The 15,735-nt window shown below is 46.9% G+C and overlaps 1 protein-coding gene across 22 annotated transcripts in view; it reads left to right on the top strand.

The window, feature by feature from the left end:
* Window positions 1-15,534, top strand: part of PLEC (plectin) — a 235,977-nt gene extending 220,443 nt beyond the window's left edge. For all 22 annotated transcript variants that reach the window (XM_044294598.1, XM_044294596.1, XM_044294595.1 and 19 more), the window contains 4 exons: window positions 1,543-4,923; window positions 5,558-12,446; window positions 14,300-14,431; window positions 14,959-15,534. In XM_044294598.1, coding sequence (XP_044150533.1) covers window positions 1,543-4,923; window positions 5,558-11,851 — 9,675 coding nt within the window. In that variant the 3' untranslated portion in view covers window positions 11,852-12,446; window positions 14,300-14,431; window positions 14,959-15,534. The remainder of the gene's footprint in view (window positions 1-1,542; window positions 4,924-5,557; window positions 12,447-14,299; window positions 14,432-14,958) is intronic.
* The last annotated feature ends 201 nt before the right edge of the window (window positions 15,535-15,735 follow it).

The raw sequence follows: 15,735 nt of genomic DNA, 5'->3' as shown, positions 1-15,735 counted from the left end.
CTAGTACCTAGTGTACTCCATAGATCTCCCTTCAGATGACCAGTATACAATGCACAGTGCCCTATTCTAGTACCTAGTGTACTCCATAGATCTCCCTTCAGATGACCAGTATACAATGCTCAGTGCCCTATTCTAGTACGTAGTGTACTCCATAGATCTCCCTTCAGATGACCAGTATACAATGCACAGTGCCCTATTCTAGTACGTAGTGTACTCCACATATCTCCCTTCAGATGACCAGTATACAATGCTCAGTGCCCTATTCTAGTACGTAGTGTACTCCATAGATCTCCCTTCAGATGACCAGTATACAATGCACAGTGCCCTATTCTAGTACCTAGTATACTCCATAGATCTCCCTTCAGATGACCAGTATACAATGCACAGTGCCCTATTCTAGTACCTAGTGTACTCCATAGATCTCCCTTCAGATGACCAGTATACAATGCACAGTGCCCTATTCTAGTACCTAGTGTACTCCATAGATCTCCCTTCAGATGACCAGTATACAATGCACAGTGCCCTATTCTAGTACCTAGTGTACTCCATAGATCTCCCTTCAGATGACCAGTATACAATGCACAGTGCCCTATTCTAGTACGTAGTGTACTCCACATATCTCCCTTCAGATGACCAGTATACAATGCTCAGTGCCCTATTCTAGTACGTAGTGTACTCCATAGATCTCCCTTCAGATGACCAGTATACAATGCACAGTGCCCTATTCTAGTACCTGGTGTACTCCATAGATCTCCCTTCAGATGACCAGTATACAATGCACAGTGCCCTATTCTAGTACCTGGTGTACTCCATAGATCTCCCTTCAGATGACCAGTATACAATGCTCAGTGCCCTATTCTAGTACGTAGTGTACTCCATAGATCTCCCTTCAGATGACCAGTATACAATGCACAGTGCCCTATTCTAGTACGTAGTGTACTCCACATATCTCCCTTCAGATGACCAGTATACAATGCTCAGTGCCCTATTCTAGTACGTAGTGTACTCCATAGATCTCCCTTCAGATGACCAGTATACAATGCTCAGTGCCCTATTCTAGTACGTAGTGTACTCCATAGATCTCCCTTCAGATGACCAGTATACAATGCACAGTGCCCTATTCTAGTACCTAGTGTACTCCACATATCTCCCTTCAGATGACCAGTATACAATGCTCAGTGCCTGGTTTGAGGGCATCCATTCCTCTTCTGCCCCAGTCCATTATGTTAGACCTGATAAAGTGGATGCAGAGACTGTGACTCGGGGACAGTATTTATTTTCACCTTATATTTTTTAGCTGCCACCAGGTGTCGGGTACACGAGCCACCCGCGTACATCCCGTCACCGCGTACATCCCGTCATCCCTTTGTGTTCATTCATTGTTCTTAGTTACGTTTGCTTTTGACCATAGAGCATATAATTATTTTTTTCCATCTGTTTTATTTTTCTTTTCTTTTTCTTTTTTTTGTCTCCATTGTCCCTCTCCACCCCTCTACCTTTCCTCACCCATCCTCCCTCTGTTCCCACCCCACCCTCCTTCAGAGAGCGGCAGAGAAGATGAAAGCAGAAGAGAGGAAGAAGCTGGCAGAGGTAGAAGCCCAGCTTGAGAAGCAGAGGCAGTTAGCTGAGGCACATGCTCAGGCCAAAGCCCTGGCAGAAAAAGAGGCCTCAGCGCTGCGACTGAACATGCAAGAAGAGGTCACCAAAAGGGAGGTGGTTGCTGTAGATGCCGAGCAACAGAAGAAGAACATTCAGCAGGAGCTGCATCAAATGAAGCAAATCTCAGAGGCTGAGATCAAGGCCAAGGTCAAACTTATCGACGAGGCCGAGTACAACCGCAAAAAGGTAGAGGAGGAGATCAGGATCATCCGACTGCAGCTGGAAACCAGCCAGAAGCAAAAGTCAGGTGCCGAAGATGAGCTGAAGGCACTGAGGGCCCGAGCAGAGGAGGCAGAGAGGCAGAAGAAACTTGCTCAGGAAGAGGCTGAACGTTTGCGAAAACAAGTGAAGGATGAGGCCCAGAAGAAGCGGGAAGCAGAAGACGAGCTACAGCGCAAGATTCAGGCCGAGAAAGATGCAGCCAGAGAGAAACAAAAAGCTCTAGATGACCTGGAGAAATTGAGGCTCCAAGCTGAGGAGGCCGAGAGACGGATGAAACAAGCTGAACTGGAGAAAGAGAGACAGATCAGACAGGCTCATGACATGGCCCAACAAAGCGCTGACGCAGAGCTACAGAGCAAACGCATGTCATTCCTGGAGAAGACCACCCAACTGGAAATGTCCCTGCAACAGGAGCATATCACTGTGACCCATCTGCAAGAAGAAGCTGAACGTCTGAAGAAGCAGCAGTTAGAGGCTGAAAATGCAAGGGAAGAAGCTGAGCGAGAGTTAGAAAAATGGAGGCAGAAAGCCAATGAAGCTCTGAGGCTAAGACTCCAGGCAGAAGAAATAGCCCATAAGAAAACCTTAGCACAAGAAGAAGCTGAGAAACAGAAGGAAGATGCAGAGAGAGAGGCCCGCAAGAGAGCTAAAGCTGAGGAATCTGCTCTACGCCAGAAGGGACTGGCAGAGGAAGAGCTGGAGAAGCAAAGAAAGTTGGCTGAAGATACAGCTTCCCACAAACTCTCTGCCGAACAAGAACTGATCCGACTGAAGGCAGAGGTGGAAAATGGTGAACAGCAACGCATTGTCCTCGAGGAGGATCTCTTTCGTCTCAAGAATGAAGTCAGTGAAGCAATCCAGAGAAGAAGAGGACTTGAGGAAGAACTTGCCAAGGTGCGTGCTGAGATGGAGATCCTCTTGAAAGCCAAATCCAAAACAGAAGAAGAGTCTCGCTCTGCATCTGAAAAATCTAAGCAGATGTTAGAAGAAGAAGCAAATAAGTTGAGAGAACTTGCAGAAGAAGCTGCCCGGTTACGTGCTCTCTCAGAAGAGGCCAAGAGGCAAAGACAATTAGCCGAAGAAGAAGCCACTCGACAGAGAGCAGAAGCAGAAAGGATCCTGAAAGAAAAGCTGTCTGCCATCAATGAGGCCACACGGTTAAAGACAGAGGCTGAGATTGCCTTGAAGGAGAAGGAAGCCGAGAATGAGCGCCTCAGAAGATTAGCAGAAGATGAAGCTTATCAGCGAAAACTATTAGAAGAGCAAGCCGCTCAACACAAGCAAGATATTGATGAGAAAATCCTGCTGCTTAAACAATCCTCTGAGAGTGAGTTGGAAAGGCAAAAGATTATTGTGGATGAGACCTTGAAGCACAGAAGAGTTATTGAAGAAGAAATACGAATTCTGAAAATAAATTTCGAGAAAGCCTCTGCTGGAAAATCCGACCTGGAGCTAGAACTTCAAAAACTGAAAAACATTGCAGATGAAACACAAAAAAGCAAGGAAAAAGCAGAGCAAGAAGCTGAAACACAAAGGCATCTAGCTCTAGAGGAGGAGGCTAGACGCAAAGAAGCTGAAGAGAAGGTCAGGAAGATTGTTGCAGCGGAACATGAGGCGGCAAGACAGAGGAAATTAGCCCTAGAAGAAGTTGAGAAACTGAAAGCCAAGGTGGAAGAAGCCAGGAAACAAAAAGAGCTCGCTGAGAAAGAAGCTGAAAGGCAAATCGAACTTGCTCAAGAAGCTGCCAGGAACAAAATTGATGCAGAAGAAAAAGCACATATTGCTGTTGTGCAACGGAAAGAACAGGAATTGAAGCAGACTAGAATTCAGGAGCAGAGCATCCTCGACAAGCTGAAAGAAGAAGCTGAGAAGGCCAAACGGGCAGCTGAAGATGCAGAGCGAGCAAAGATCAAGGCTGAACATGAAGCCGCACTCTCACGCCAGCAGGTAGAGGAAGCAGAGCGCCTGAAGCAAAAGGCAGAAGAAGAAGCCCAAGTTAAGGGCCAAGCCCAGGAAGATGCAGAAAAGATCCGCAAAGAGGCAGAACTAGAAGCAGCTAAGAGAGGCCAGGCCGAGCAGGCAGCCCTCAAACTCAAACAAATGGCAGATGCTGAAATGGAGAAACATAAGAAATTTGCAGAAAAAACTGTTAGACAGAAGGAGCAGGTAGAAAGTGAACTCACTAAAGTCAAACTCCAACTGGAGGAAACGGACCACCAGAAAACCATTCTAGATGATGAGTTGGGACGTCTCAAAGAAGAAGTTACTGACTCCCTAAGGCAAAAGAAACTGGTGGAAGACGAGTTGTTCAAGGTTAAAATACAAATGGAAGAGTTGTTGAAACTGAAAATTCGTATTGAAGAGGAAAACAAGATGCTTTTAACAAAAGACAAAGACCACACACAAAAATTCCTGGTTGAGGAGGCTGAGAAGATGAGGCAAGTAGCAGAAGAGGCTGCCCGTCTGAGTGTTGAGGCCCAGGAGGCTGCACGTTTAAGGAAGATTGCAGAGGACAACTTGAATGAACAGCGAGCCTTAGCTGAAAAGATGCTGAAGGAGAAAATGCAAGCGGTTCAGGAAGCCACACGTCTGAAAGCAGAAGCTGAGATGCTGCAGAAACAGAAGGAGCTGGCCATGGAGCAAGCTAAAAAACTTCAAGAAGACAAGGAGCAGATGGAGCAGCAACTTGCCCAGGAGACGGAGGGCTTCCAAAAGACTCTGGAAGCCGAACGTCGACGACAACTCGACATAAGTGCTGAAGCCGAACGCCTTAAAATACAAGTGGTTGAAATGAGCAAATCCCAATCCAAAGCCGAAGAAGATGCCAAAAAGTTCAGAAAACAGGCAGAAGAAATCAGCGAGAGGCTACACCAAACAGAACTATCGACCAAAGAGAAGATGACCGTGGTTCATACCCTTGAAATACAGAGACAGCAAAGTGATAAGGAGGCAGAAGATCTGAGAAAAGCCATTGCTGAACTGGAGAAGGAGAAAGAGAAGCTCAAAAAGGAGGCAGAGCTGCTGCAGAGAAAGTCAGAAGAGGTACCCGATTATTTCTATTACTAGCGCTCATGGCAGTGTAGAGCATATCCCTTCATCATATTTAATTTGATATTTTTCATGCCCATTCCATGTGCAATGCATAGAGAATGTTCTGATTGTTGCAATACCCCTAAGCCATAGACAGTCATGTGGCCAATTGCCCCCTATTAAAATTCACGTTCACTTCCAGTGACGATGCATGTTATATTATTAGAGCAGGGGCAGAACGTGACTGCCAGGCCCCTCTGGTGTCGCTAATCTCTGAGGAAAGCAAAATATTGGGTTTTCTCTGGATCTTCTGTTAGCATGGTCTTTGTTCAACTGCGATCATAAGAATCCTGCACCAGCTAGAGCCCAAATATTCCTGCAATACAGAGGTTCCCCTAAAACCCCCCGAGACATGGTTCCTTACATTAGTTTTACGCTCATGTATGTTAGGATTGTGTTGTACAGTACACAAACCCCATAATATTAGAGGGGTTACCTCACATCCGTCTTCAACTAGTGCTGGGTCAGCAGTAGATACAGTTCCTCCTCATAGTGGGTCCTCACCATCGCCTTGATTTCCTTACATTTACTGAATCTCTGTTGTTTTATGTTCTTTTTTTAATCAATCTGATCGGTTTGCCTACAGATGGAGATCGCTCAGAGAGAACAGCTACGTCAGGAAACCCAGACCCTCCAGACCACGTTCCTGTCTGAGAAGCAAATATTGATCCAAAAGGAAAAGTATATTGAAGAAGAGAAGGCCAAACTAGAGAAACTCTTTGATCAAGAGGTCAACAAAGCCCAAAACCTGAAAGCTGAGAAAGAGCGTCGACTGCAGCAGCTGGAGGAAGAGAAGAGACTTCTTCAGATTACCATGGATGATGCTGTTAAAAGGCAGCTTGAGGCAGAGGACAAGGTGCGGCAGAAACAAGACGAGCTTCAGCTTCTGGATAAGAAGAGGCTTGAACAAGAGAAGCTGCTGGAGGAAGAAAACCGAAAACTGAGGGAAAGACTAGAACAGCTGGAACAAGAACATAGAATAGCTTTGGAGAAAACAAAGGAGATCTTGATCCACAAAGAAACCATCATTACCCAGACCAGAGCCGTGCCAAATGGAAGAGATTCAGTTGATGGGTCCGTTGAAAATGATGAACAAGAAAATGCATTTGATGGCTTAAGGCAGAAAGTATCTGCCAACAAACTGTATGAGGCTGGTATACTGACCAAAGACCTGCTGGATAAACTGTCCAATAGGCAAGTATCCGTAGATGACCTCTCTCAGCGCGAAGACATAAAAAAATACCTCCAAGGGAAGAGCAGCATTGCAGGGCTACTACTCAAACCTAGCAATGAAAAGATAAGCATCTACAACGCCATGAAGAAGAAGCTGATCACCCCAGGCACTGCACTCATCCTATTGGAAGCCCAGGCTGCCTCCGGCTACATCATTGACCCAGTGAGGAACAAGAAACTGACGGTCAGCGAGGCAGTGAAAGAAAACGTTATTGGCCCAGAAATACACAGCAAGATGCTGTCTGCCGAGCGGGCCATCACCGGTTACAAGGATCCTTACACTGGAGAGAAAATATCACTCTTCCAAGCTATGAAGAAAGATTTAATAGTGAAGGACCATGGAATACGACTGCTGGAAGCCCAGATTGCCACTGGAGGAATCGTAGACCCAGTCAATAGTCACCGTCTCCCTCTGGACGTTGCCTATAAACGAGGTTACTTTGATGAAGACATGAGCAAGGTCTTATCTGATCCCACAGACGACACGAAGGGCTTCTTTGACCCTAACACACAAGAGAATCTCACCTATTTGCAGCTTATGGATAGATGTGTGATAGATCCAGAGACAAAGCTGTGTCTTTTGCCACTAACTGACAAAGCTGGGAAAGGAGAACTTGTCTACACAGATTCAGAAGCCAAAGACGTGTTTAAGAAGGCCACAGTTTCTGTCCCATTTGGCAAATTCCAAGGAAAAAGTGTCACCATATGGGAAATTATTAATTCTGAATATTTCACTGAAGAGCAGAGGCGCGAGTTACTAAGACAATATAAAACTGGCAAAATCACTGTGGAAAAAATTATCAGAATCATAATTACTGTGGTAGAAGAAAACGAAAAGAAAAAGCAGATGTGCTTTGATGGTATAAGGAGCCCCGTCCCAGCAGCAGAACTCGTGGACAGCAAGATCATAGATAATGACCTGTTCAACCAGCTCCACCAAGGCAAAAAGTCTGTAAAAGAGGTTTCTGAGGTAGAGTCTGTGAAAAGATATTTGACTGGAAGCACTGCCATATCTGGAGTCCAGGTGGAGAAATCTGGTGAGAAACTGAGCTTCTATGAAGCTATAAGGAAGAACCTTTTAAAGCCAGCCACCGCTCTCAACCTGCTGGAAGCTCAAGCTGGTACAGGCTTCATCATCAACCCTGTAAAGAATGAACTACTCCCAGTAGACGAGGCTGTTAAGGCTGGAATAGTTGGCCCAGAATACCATGAAAAGTTGCTGTCTGCTGAAAAAGCTGTCACGGGCTACAAGGATCCTTACACCGGGCAGACCCTGTCCTTGTTCCAGGCTCTGAAGAAGGGGCTCATACCGAAGGACAGCGGAATTAGACTCTTAGATGCACAATTGGCAACAGGTGGCATAATTGATCCAGTAAATAGCCACCGGCTCCCACTGGAGATTGCTTACAAGAGAGGTCACCTGGATGAAGAGACAACTAAAATTCTGTCCGAGCCAGTGGATGAAAACACTGGTTTCTATGATCCAAACAGTCAGGAAAACCTTTCCTATGCACAATTGCAGAAGAAATGCAAGGTGGACAAGAAAACGGGTCACTTGTTACTACCCCTGTCCGAACAAGCCATACAGTCCCAACTAGAAGAGATTTACACTGACTCTCAAGCCAAAGAAGCCTTTGATAAATCAACTGTTGAAGTCCCTGTTGGCAGCTTCAAAGGAAAGACAATTACTCTGTGGGAATTGATCCACTCAGAATACTTCACAGAAGAGCAAAGAAGAGAGCTCCTCCGTCAGTATAAGACTGGAAAAGTCACCATCGAGAAAATAATCAAAATTATGATTACTATTGTGGAAGAAACGGAGACCAAGAGACAACAGCGCCTCACATTCACCGGCCTCCGGGCTCCAGTTCCTGCTAATGAACTTCTGGAGGCCAATATTATAGATAAAACCCAGTTTGAGCAACTAAAGGAAGGCAAGAAGTCAGTAAAGGAAATATCGGAGACCGACTCTGTCAAAAGATACCTCCAAGGCAGTGACTGCATAGCTGGAGTCTATATAGAAGAGAACAAATTGAAAATGAACATCTACCAAGCCATGAAGAGGAACCTCCTGAGGCCTGGAACTGCTCTGGTTCTCCTTGAAGCACAAGCTGCCACTGGTTTTATTATTGATCCAGTAAAGAACCAAAAATTCTATGTGAATGAGGCCGTGAAAGCTGGAGTTGTCGGACCAGAGCTGCATGAAAAGCTGCTGTCTGCTGAAAAAGCTGTCACAGGGTACAAAGACCCTTACTCTGGTAGAACTATCTCTGTTTTCGAAGCTATGCAAAAAGGCTTAATTCTCCGAGACCATGGTATACGCCTCTTGGAAGCTCAGATTGCCACTGGTGGAATCATTGACCCTGTTCACAGTCACAGAGTCCCAGTAGAGGTTGCCTATAAACGAGGTTACTTTGATGAAGCCATGAACAAGATCCTTGCTGATCCTACTGATGACACAAAAGGGTTCTTTGATCCCAACACTCATGAGAACTTGACCTACTTGCAACTGAAAGAAAGATGCATTCAGGATCCAGAGTCTGGTCTGACCCTACTTCCTTTGAAGAAAAGTCAGAAACCTGCAGAAGTCGAAACTAGTAAAGTGTACAGTGAAGCAGAGACCAAGAAAGTGTTTGAAGAGACAACAGTGGACATCCCAGCTGGAAGCATGGCCGGGTCTTCGATGACCATTTGGGAGCTTATACATTCAGATCTTCTTCCTCAAGAGGAAAGAGATCGGTTGATGGCAGAGTTCCAAGCTGGTAGACTGACCAAGGAGCGCATGATTATCATCATCATTGAGATCATTGAGAAAACAGAGATTATTCGACAACAAGAGTTGCATTCTTATGACTTTGTCCGCCGCCGCATTACAGCTGAAGATATGTACCAGTCTAAACTGATAACACTGGAAATGTACAGTATGCTTAAGCAAGGAACCAAGACTATATCAGAAATTATCCAAATTGAGACGGTCTGGAGATACTTGTATGGAACTGGGTGTGTTGCTGGTCTACAGATGCCAGTCTCTAAGGAACCCGTCAGTATTTACCAGGCAATGAAGAAGGGATTTATTACACCTGAAGTGGCTTATCAGCTGTTGGATGCCCAGGCGGCCACCGGTTTTATTGTCGATCCAGTGAAGAATGAATTGTTGACTGTGGACGAGGCTGTAAGAAAGGGAGTAGTGGGACCTGAAATCCATGACCGCCTTCTGTCTGCTGAAAGAGCTGTAACTGGCTACAGAGATCCTTACACTGAGCAGATGATTTCTATCTTCCAAGCCATGAAGAAGGATTTGATTCCATCCGACCAAGCTTTGAGATTGCTGGATGCCCAGATAGCTACAGGGGGTATCATCGATCCCCGCTTTGGATTCCATATTCCAAATGAAACTGCCTATTCACATGGCTATCTCAACAAAGAGACTTTCGATAGGTTGTCGGAGCCGAGTGAGGTCCGCAGCTACGTGGATCCTTCCACTGATGAGAAGCTCAGCTATTCTCAGCTTTTGAAGAGGTGCCACAGGGACGAAAAGAGCCATCTCCTTATCTTGCCACTTGCAGACAAGAGGAAATTAACATTCAAAGGTTTAAGGAAGGAGATCTCCATGGAAGAACTGATAAGATCTAATATCATGGATGCAGTGACAGCTCAGCAATTACAGGATGGCTTAACATCTATTGAGGAAGTCTCAAAAAATCTGCAGAAGTTCCTGGAAGGCACAAGTTGTATTGCTGGTGTCTATGTAGAAGCTACAAAGGAAAGGTACTCCATCTACCAAGCTATGAAAAAAGGCATGATCAGGCCAGGCACAGCATTTGAGTTACTTGAAGCTCAAGCAGCTACAGGTTACGTCATTGATCCTATCAAGTGTCTGAAACTGGCCGTTGAAGAAGCGGTGCGAATGGGCATTGTGGGCCCAGAGTTCAAGGATAAGCTGTTATCAGCAGAGAGAGCGGTGACTGGCTACAAGGATCCCTACTCAGGAAAGCTGATCTCTCTTTTCCAAGCCATGAAAAAAGGATTGATTCTAAAAGACCATGGCATTCGTCTGCTGGAAGCTCAGATTGCCACTGGTGGTATTATTGATCCAGAAGAAAGCCACCGTCTGCCAGTGGAGACTGCATACAACAGAGGTCTGTTTGATGAGGAGATGAATGAGATCCTCTCAGATCCCAGTGACGATACTAAAGGATTCTTTGATCCCAACACAGAGGAAAATCTAACTTACCTTCAGTTAATGGAGAGATGCATGATTGATCCAGCTACCAATCTCTGTCTGTTACTCTTGAAAGAGAAGAAGAGGGAAAGAAAAACGTCATCCAAGTCTTCAGTCCGTAAGAGAAGAGTAGTCATTGTAGATCCAGAAACTGGGAAAGAAATGTCTGTGTATGAAGCTTATCGCAAAGGACTTATTGACCACCAGACCTACATAGAGCTCTCTGAACAGGAGTGCGAGTGGGAAGAGGTCACCAGCTCCTCGTCTGACGGTGTTGTAAAATCAATAATCACAGACAGACGGTCAGGACGACAGTATGATATTGATGATGCCATTGCCAAAGGTCTCATTGACCAATCTTCCCTTGACCAGTATCGCGCTGGGACTTTATCCATTACGGAGTTTGCTGACATGCTCTCCGGTAACATGAGTGGATTCCGTTCAAGATCATCCTCTGTGGGCTCTTCCTCCTCCTACACTGCCAGCCCTGCAAAACGGGATCCACTATCGCCTTGGAGCGATCCCTCTGAAGAGACCGGCCCGATTGCTGGTATAGTAGATACAGACACATTAGAAAAAGTCTCGATCACTGAAGCCATGCACCGCAACCTTGTAGACAACATAACTGGTCAAAGATTACTGGAAGCTCAGGCGTGCACTGGAGGCATCATTGACCCCATTACAGGAGAAAAGTTCTCAGTTGCTGATGCAGTCAACAAAGGTCTAGTGGACAAAATCATGGTAGACAGAATCAACCTTGCTCAGAAGGCATTCAATGGCTTTGAAGACCCAAGAACGAAGACAAAGATGTCCGCAGCCCAAGCATTGAAGAAAGGCTGGTTATATTATGAAGCTGGACAGCGTTTCTTAGAAGTGCAATATCTCACAGGTGGCCTTATTGAACCTGAAGTCCCTGGACGCGTCACTCTAGATGATGCCCTCCGTAAGGGAACCATTGACTCACGCACAGCTCAAAAACTGCGAGATGTCAACACTTATTCCAAATACCTTACTTGTCCAAAAACCAAGCTGAAGATTTCCTACAAGGAAGCTATGGAGAAGAGCATGGTGGAGGATGGCACTGGTCTAAGACTTCTTGAAGCTTCTTCGCAATCAAGCAAAGGTTACTATAGTCCCTACAATGTTAGTGGTTCTGGTTCAGCCTCAGGTTCTAGAAGTGGATCTAGATCAGGCTCAAGAAGAGGCAGCTTTGACGCCACAGGCAACTCCAGTTTCACAATGAACTTCTCGTCTTCCTCCTACACCTCATCCAACTATGGCCGAAGATATGCAAACGGCCCTCAAGATGCACCTTTTGACGCAGCAGAATTGGCGAACGCACTGTTAACCCTACGTCTAAGCTGCAGCCAGGAGTCAAGAAGAGGGCTGGACACGTTTGTGGCCCTCGTCCCTGGCCTTGTATAGATAAAGCAATATGCACCCTAAATCCATGGACTTGAATCCTGCTCTGCATGTGGTGAAGCTTTAATGGACTTTATTTTATAAATATCTATAATTATATCTTACTTTAAGCCTCTTTCTAATCGTACTTCACAGCAGCAGTGCCTGAAATTTTAACCAAAAGTAGAAAAATGTAATGATTTTAAGCAGCTGAATGTGGTTCTTATGATATAATTTGTATATTGAGAGATGACTACGAGAACACTATTGCCCGAGTCTGAACCCTCGCTCTAACAGATGCCAATGCAGAGCATCAACCTCCCACCGCCAGCAATGAACACTCATCCTCCACCCCAAGATTCGGCATGCGGAGTGGCACTACAATAATTGAACCCTCAATACCCTGAGAACCTCTTGCCTCCAACTGCTGCCTGTTGTCATCCATGATGACCTCTACCTCCTGCTCCTTCTCTTGTATGGACAGAAGCTGCATCCTTCCTGCACTGAACAGTAGCTACGGCCGCACAGAGATCCCACTCTCCCAGCTCATCCTCCTCCTCATCCCTCCTACCGTCTGCCCTTCATTCTTGTCTTCCAGAGATGTCCTGAAGCCCCAGCTGTAAGTTGCTTGTGCTCACCCTTTTCCTTTCAAGATGTCTTTTGTGTGAACTTTCAACTTTTTCTTTCTTTTACATCATTTTCATGATTTTCTGCACTTCATAAGGACAAGGTTCCTGTAGTGCAGACGCTGTGGATTAGGGAGCCCCCTGTAGTGACGCCATTTCTGCTGGAAGCGACTGGCGGGGTCACGGGCAGATTCTTACATCTCATCCTCGTTTATAACCTCCTGTAAGATCCATAGTGTGTCCATGGACTGGGCTGCACACACGCCAACCAGCAGGGACCTGTCCTGTGCACACACGCCAACCAACAGGGACCTGTCCGGTGCACACGCACAAACCTGCAGGGACCTGTCCTGTGCACACACGCCAACCAACAGGGACCTGTCCAGTGCACACTCAGCAACTAGCAGGGACCTGTCCAGTGCGCACGCACCATCCGGCAGGGACTTGTCCGGTGCACACTCAGCAACCAGCAGGGACCTGTCCGGTGCACACTCGGCAACCAGCAGGGACCTGTCCGGTGCACACTCGGCAACCAGCAGGGACCTGTCCGGTGCACACTCGGCAACCAGCAGGGACCTGTCCAGTGCGCACGCACTAGTGACATAATTGTGTTCATTAATGTGGATCCATCCTATCAACACTGCGACTTCCTCCTCCTGCTTCTGTTTTCTCTTGTTTCCGCCTCTTCCGCCACTATTTTCTTCAGTTTCCTCCCCTGCCTCTTCTTCTGTTTCCTCCCCTGCCTCTTCTTCTGTTTCCTCCCCTGCCTCTTCTTCTGTTTCCTCCCCTGCCTCTTCTTCTGTTTCCTCCCCTGCCTCTTCTTCTGTTTTCTCCCCTGCCTTCGCTGCCTCTTCTTCTGTTTCCTCCCCTGCCTCTTCTTCTGTTTCCTCCCCTGCCTCTTCTTCTGTTTCCTCCCCTGCCTCTTCTTCTGTTTCCTCCCCTGCCTCTTCTTCTGTTTCCTCCCCTGCCTCTTCTTCTGTTTCCTCCCCTGCCTCTTCTTCTGTTTCCTCCCCTGCCTCTTCTTCTGTTTCCTCCCCTGCCTCTTCTTCTGTTTCCTCCCCTGCCTCTTCTTCTGTTTCCTCCCCTGCCTCTTCTTCTGTTTCCTCCCCTGCCTCTTCTTCTGTTTCCTCCCCTGCCTCTTCTTCTGTTTCCTCCCCTGCCTCTTCTTCTGTTTCCTCCCCTGCCTCTTCTTCTGTTTCCTCCCCTGCCTCTTCTTCTGTTTCCTCCCCTGCCTCTTCTTCTGTTTCCTCCCCTGCCTCTTCTGTTTCCTCCCTGCCTCTTCTTCTGTTTCCTCCCCTGCCTCTTCTTCTGTTTCCTCCCCTGCCTCTTCTTCTGTTTCCTCCCCTGCCTCCTCTTCTGTTTCCTCCCCTGCCTCTTCTTCTGCTGCCTCTTCTGTTTTCTCCCCAGCCTTTGCTGATCCTTCTTCTGTTTCCTCCCCTGCCTTTGCTGATCCTTCTTCTGTTTCCTCCCCTGCCTTTGCTGATCCTTTTCTGTTTCCTCCCCTGCCTCTGCTGATCCTTCTTCTGTTTTCTCCCCTGCCTCTGCTGATCCTTCTTCTGTTTTCTCCCCTGCCTCTGCTGATCCTTCTTCTGTTTCCTCCCCTGCCTCTGCTGATCCTTCTTCTGTTTTCTCCCCTGCCTCTTCTCCTATGCTTTCTCCTCTGTCTACTCTTCCTATGCTTCTTACTCTTCTGGCTCCTCTTCCGTCCCCTGTGCCTTCTTCTCTGCTGCTTGCTCCTGTCTCTGCCTCCTCCTTTGTCTACTTCACACGTCTCTTGTATGTTTCACCCTGCAGCCTCCATGTTGTTTTACGTGTGACATTTGTCTTTTGCATGCTCTGTGTATAGGGTTTGAGTCCCACCACCACCGATTTCGTGGATTACCCCTCCTGTGATCCTAGGCTCACCATTTTCTGGACTCCCCAGCCCAAATTGGAGACCTTGACCCCCACAGAACTGCCTGTGCACCCCAGAATCCAGGTAACTGCCAGATGTGGGGGAGCTGCTTCTATTTAATCATTTAAAGGGCCGGTCCTCTGTAAATGAAGCGTTATCTTCAACATTATAAAAAAAAGCTTGGTGTTGTATTTTATAGTTTCAAATAACTCTGCTTGCTGTCAGTGAAGGGCAATATTAATCATTTACTTACAAAGGCTGAAACCTGTCGGGACCTGATACACAGGAGCACAAATCTCTCTCCTGGACTCCAGACGAAATCTCATCCGCACTGATGCCGTGTAAAAAAAAAACGTTAATTGACAGCAAGCAGAGATCTTGAAAACGAGGAATTGAAGTGTCAGTCTGTTAGAAAGTCGTAGAGGTTTCCATTTTACAATGATGCAGCTTTATATAATTGTGGGGCAGGTGACAGTGTAAGGACAAGCCTCCTCAGGAGATGGGGCGGGGGGGGGGGCACTGGTGCGTTATAAGGGTATAATGTCCTGCTTCCATGTGCCGCACATTTCCATTGGCCGCTCCTCATCATCTTCATTCCTTTCATTTTGTAGAGAATCTGGATGTACCATCTGCCCTGGGATTCCCCCGGATAGGGGCCTGACCCTTCCACCATCTGATGTTCCTTCTATCCGGTCTCCGTGGGGCTTCCTGCACGTTGTCCTGTCCCCCCCAGACTTTCACTACACCCCGTCTTGTGTCCCCCTTTCTTTCTGTGGAGACCATAGCACCGGCCATTCTGTCCGCTACAAGCCTGTCGACGTCTGTCCTGTCTGTGCACCATGGGGTCCACCCTGCCGACCAGCACCGCCGACATCGCAGCCATAGCCTCACCGTGTCTCACCCACATCCCACCCGGCGGCGGCCTCCATACTGCGGGGGTAGAGGCCAGCCTTCATTCGTGTTCATTCAGATAATCAAGGATGATGAGCAATTAGTGTTTCTAATCATGTATATAACGACCTCAGCGGTGTAACTAACCCTCAGCGGTGACGCCTGCCACCGGGTGTCACCACTGGGGGCGCTGTACTAACACTAACGACAAACTGTACATACAAAGAGCTGCTTGTTACCCAAATCGTTCTGCCTCTCTCAATGCAAAGATTCAAGTAAACTGATATGAAGTACAAGACTGTGTGCACGTGTCCTTCTGCGGGGCAATGGGGGAGGGGCATTGCACCAATCTGGGGGACATACCTTCCAGTGTACACTTCAAGGTACTTGCCCTGTACTGATCCAGATTTACGTCATATACTCCACTCACATCCAGAGCTGCAGTCTCAATTCTGCCATTATATCATATCCTATACTCCACATACATCCAGAGCTGC

Source organism: Bufo gargarizans, chromosome 5, assembly GCF_014858855.1.
Source record: "Bufo gargarizans isolate SCDJY-AF-19 chromosome 5, ASM1485885v1, whole genome shotgun sequence".
In the NCBI taxonomy this organism is placed as follows: Eukaryota; Metazoa; Chordata; class Amphibia; order Anura; family Bufonidae; genus Bufo; species Bufo gargarizans.
Note: the sequence above shows the minus strand (reverse complement) of the source record. Positions and strands in the feature narration are given on the sequence as shown.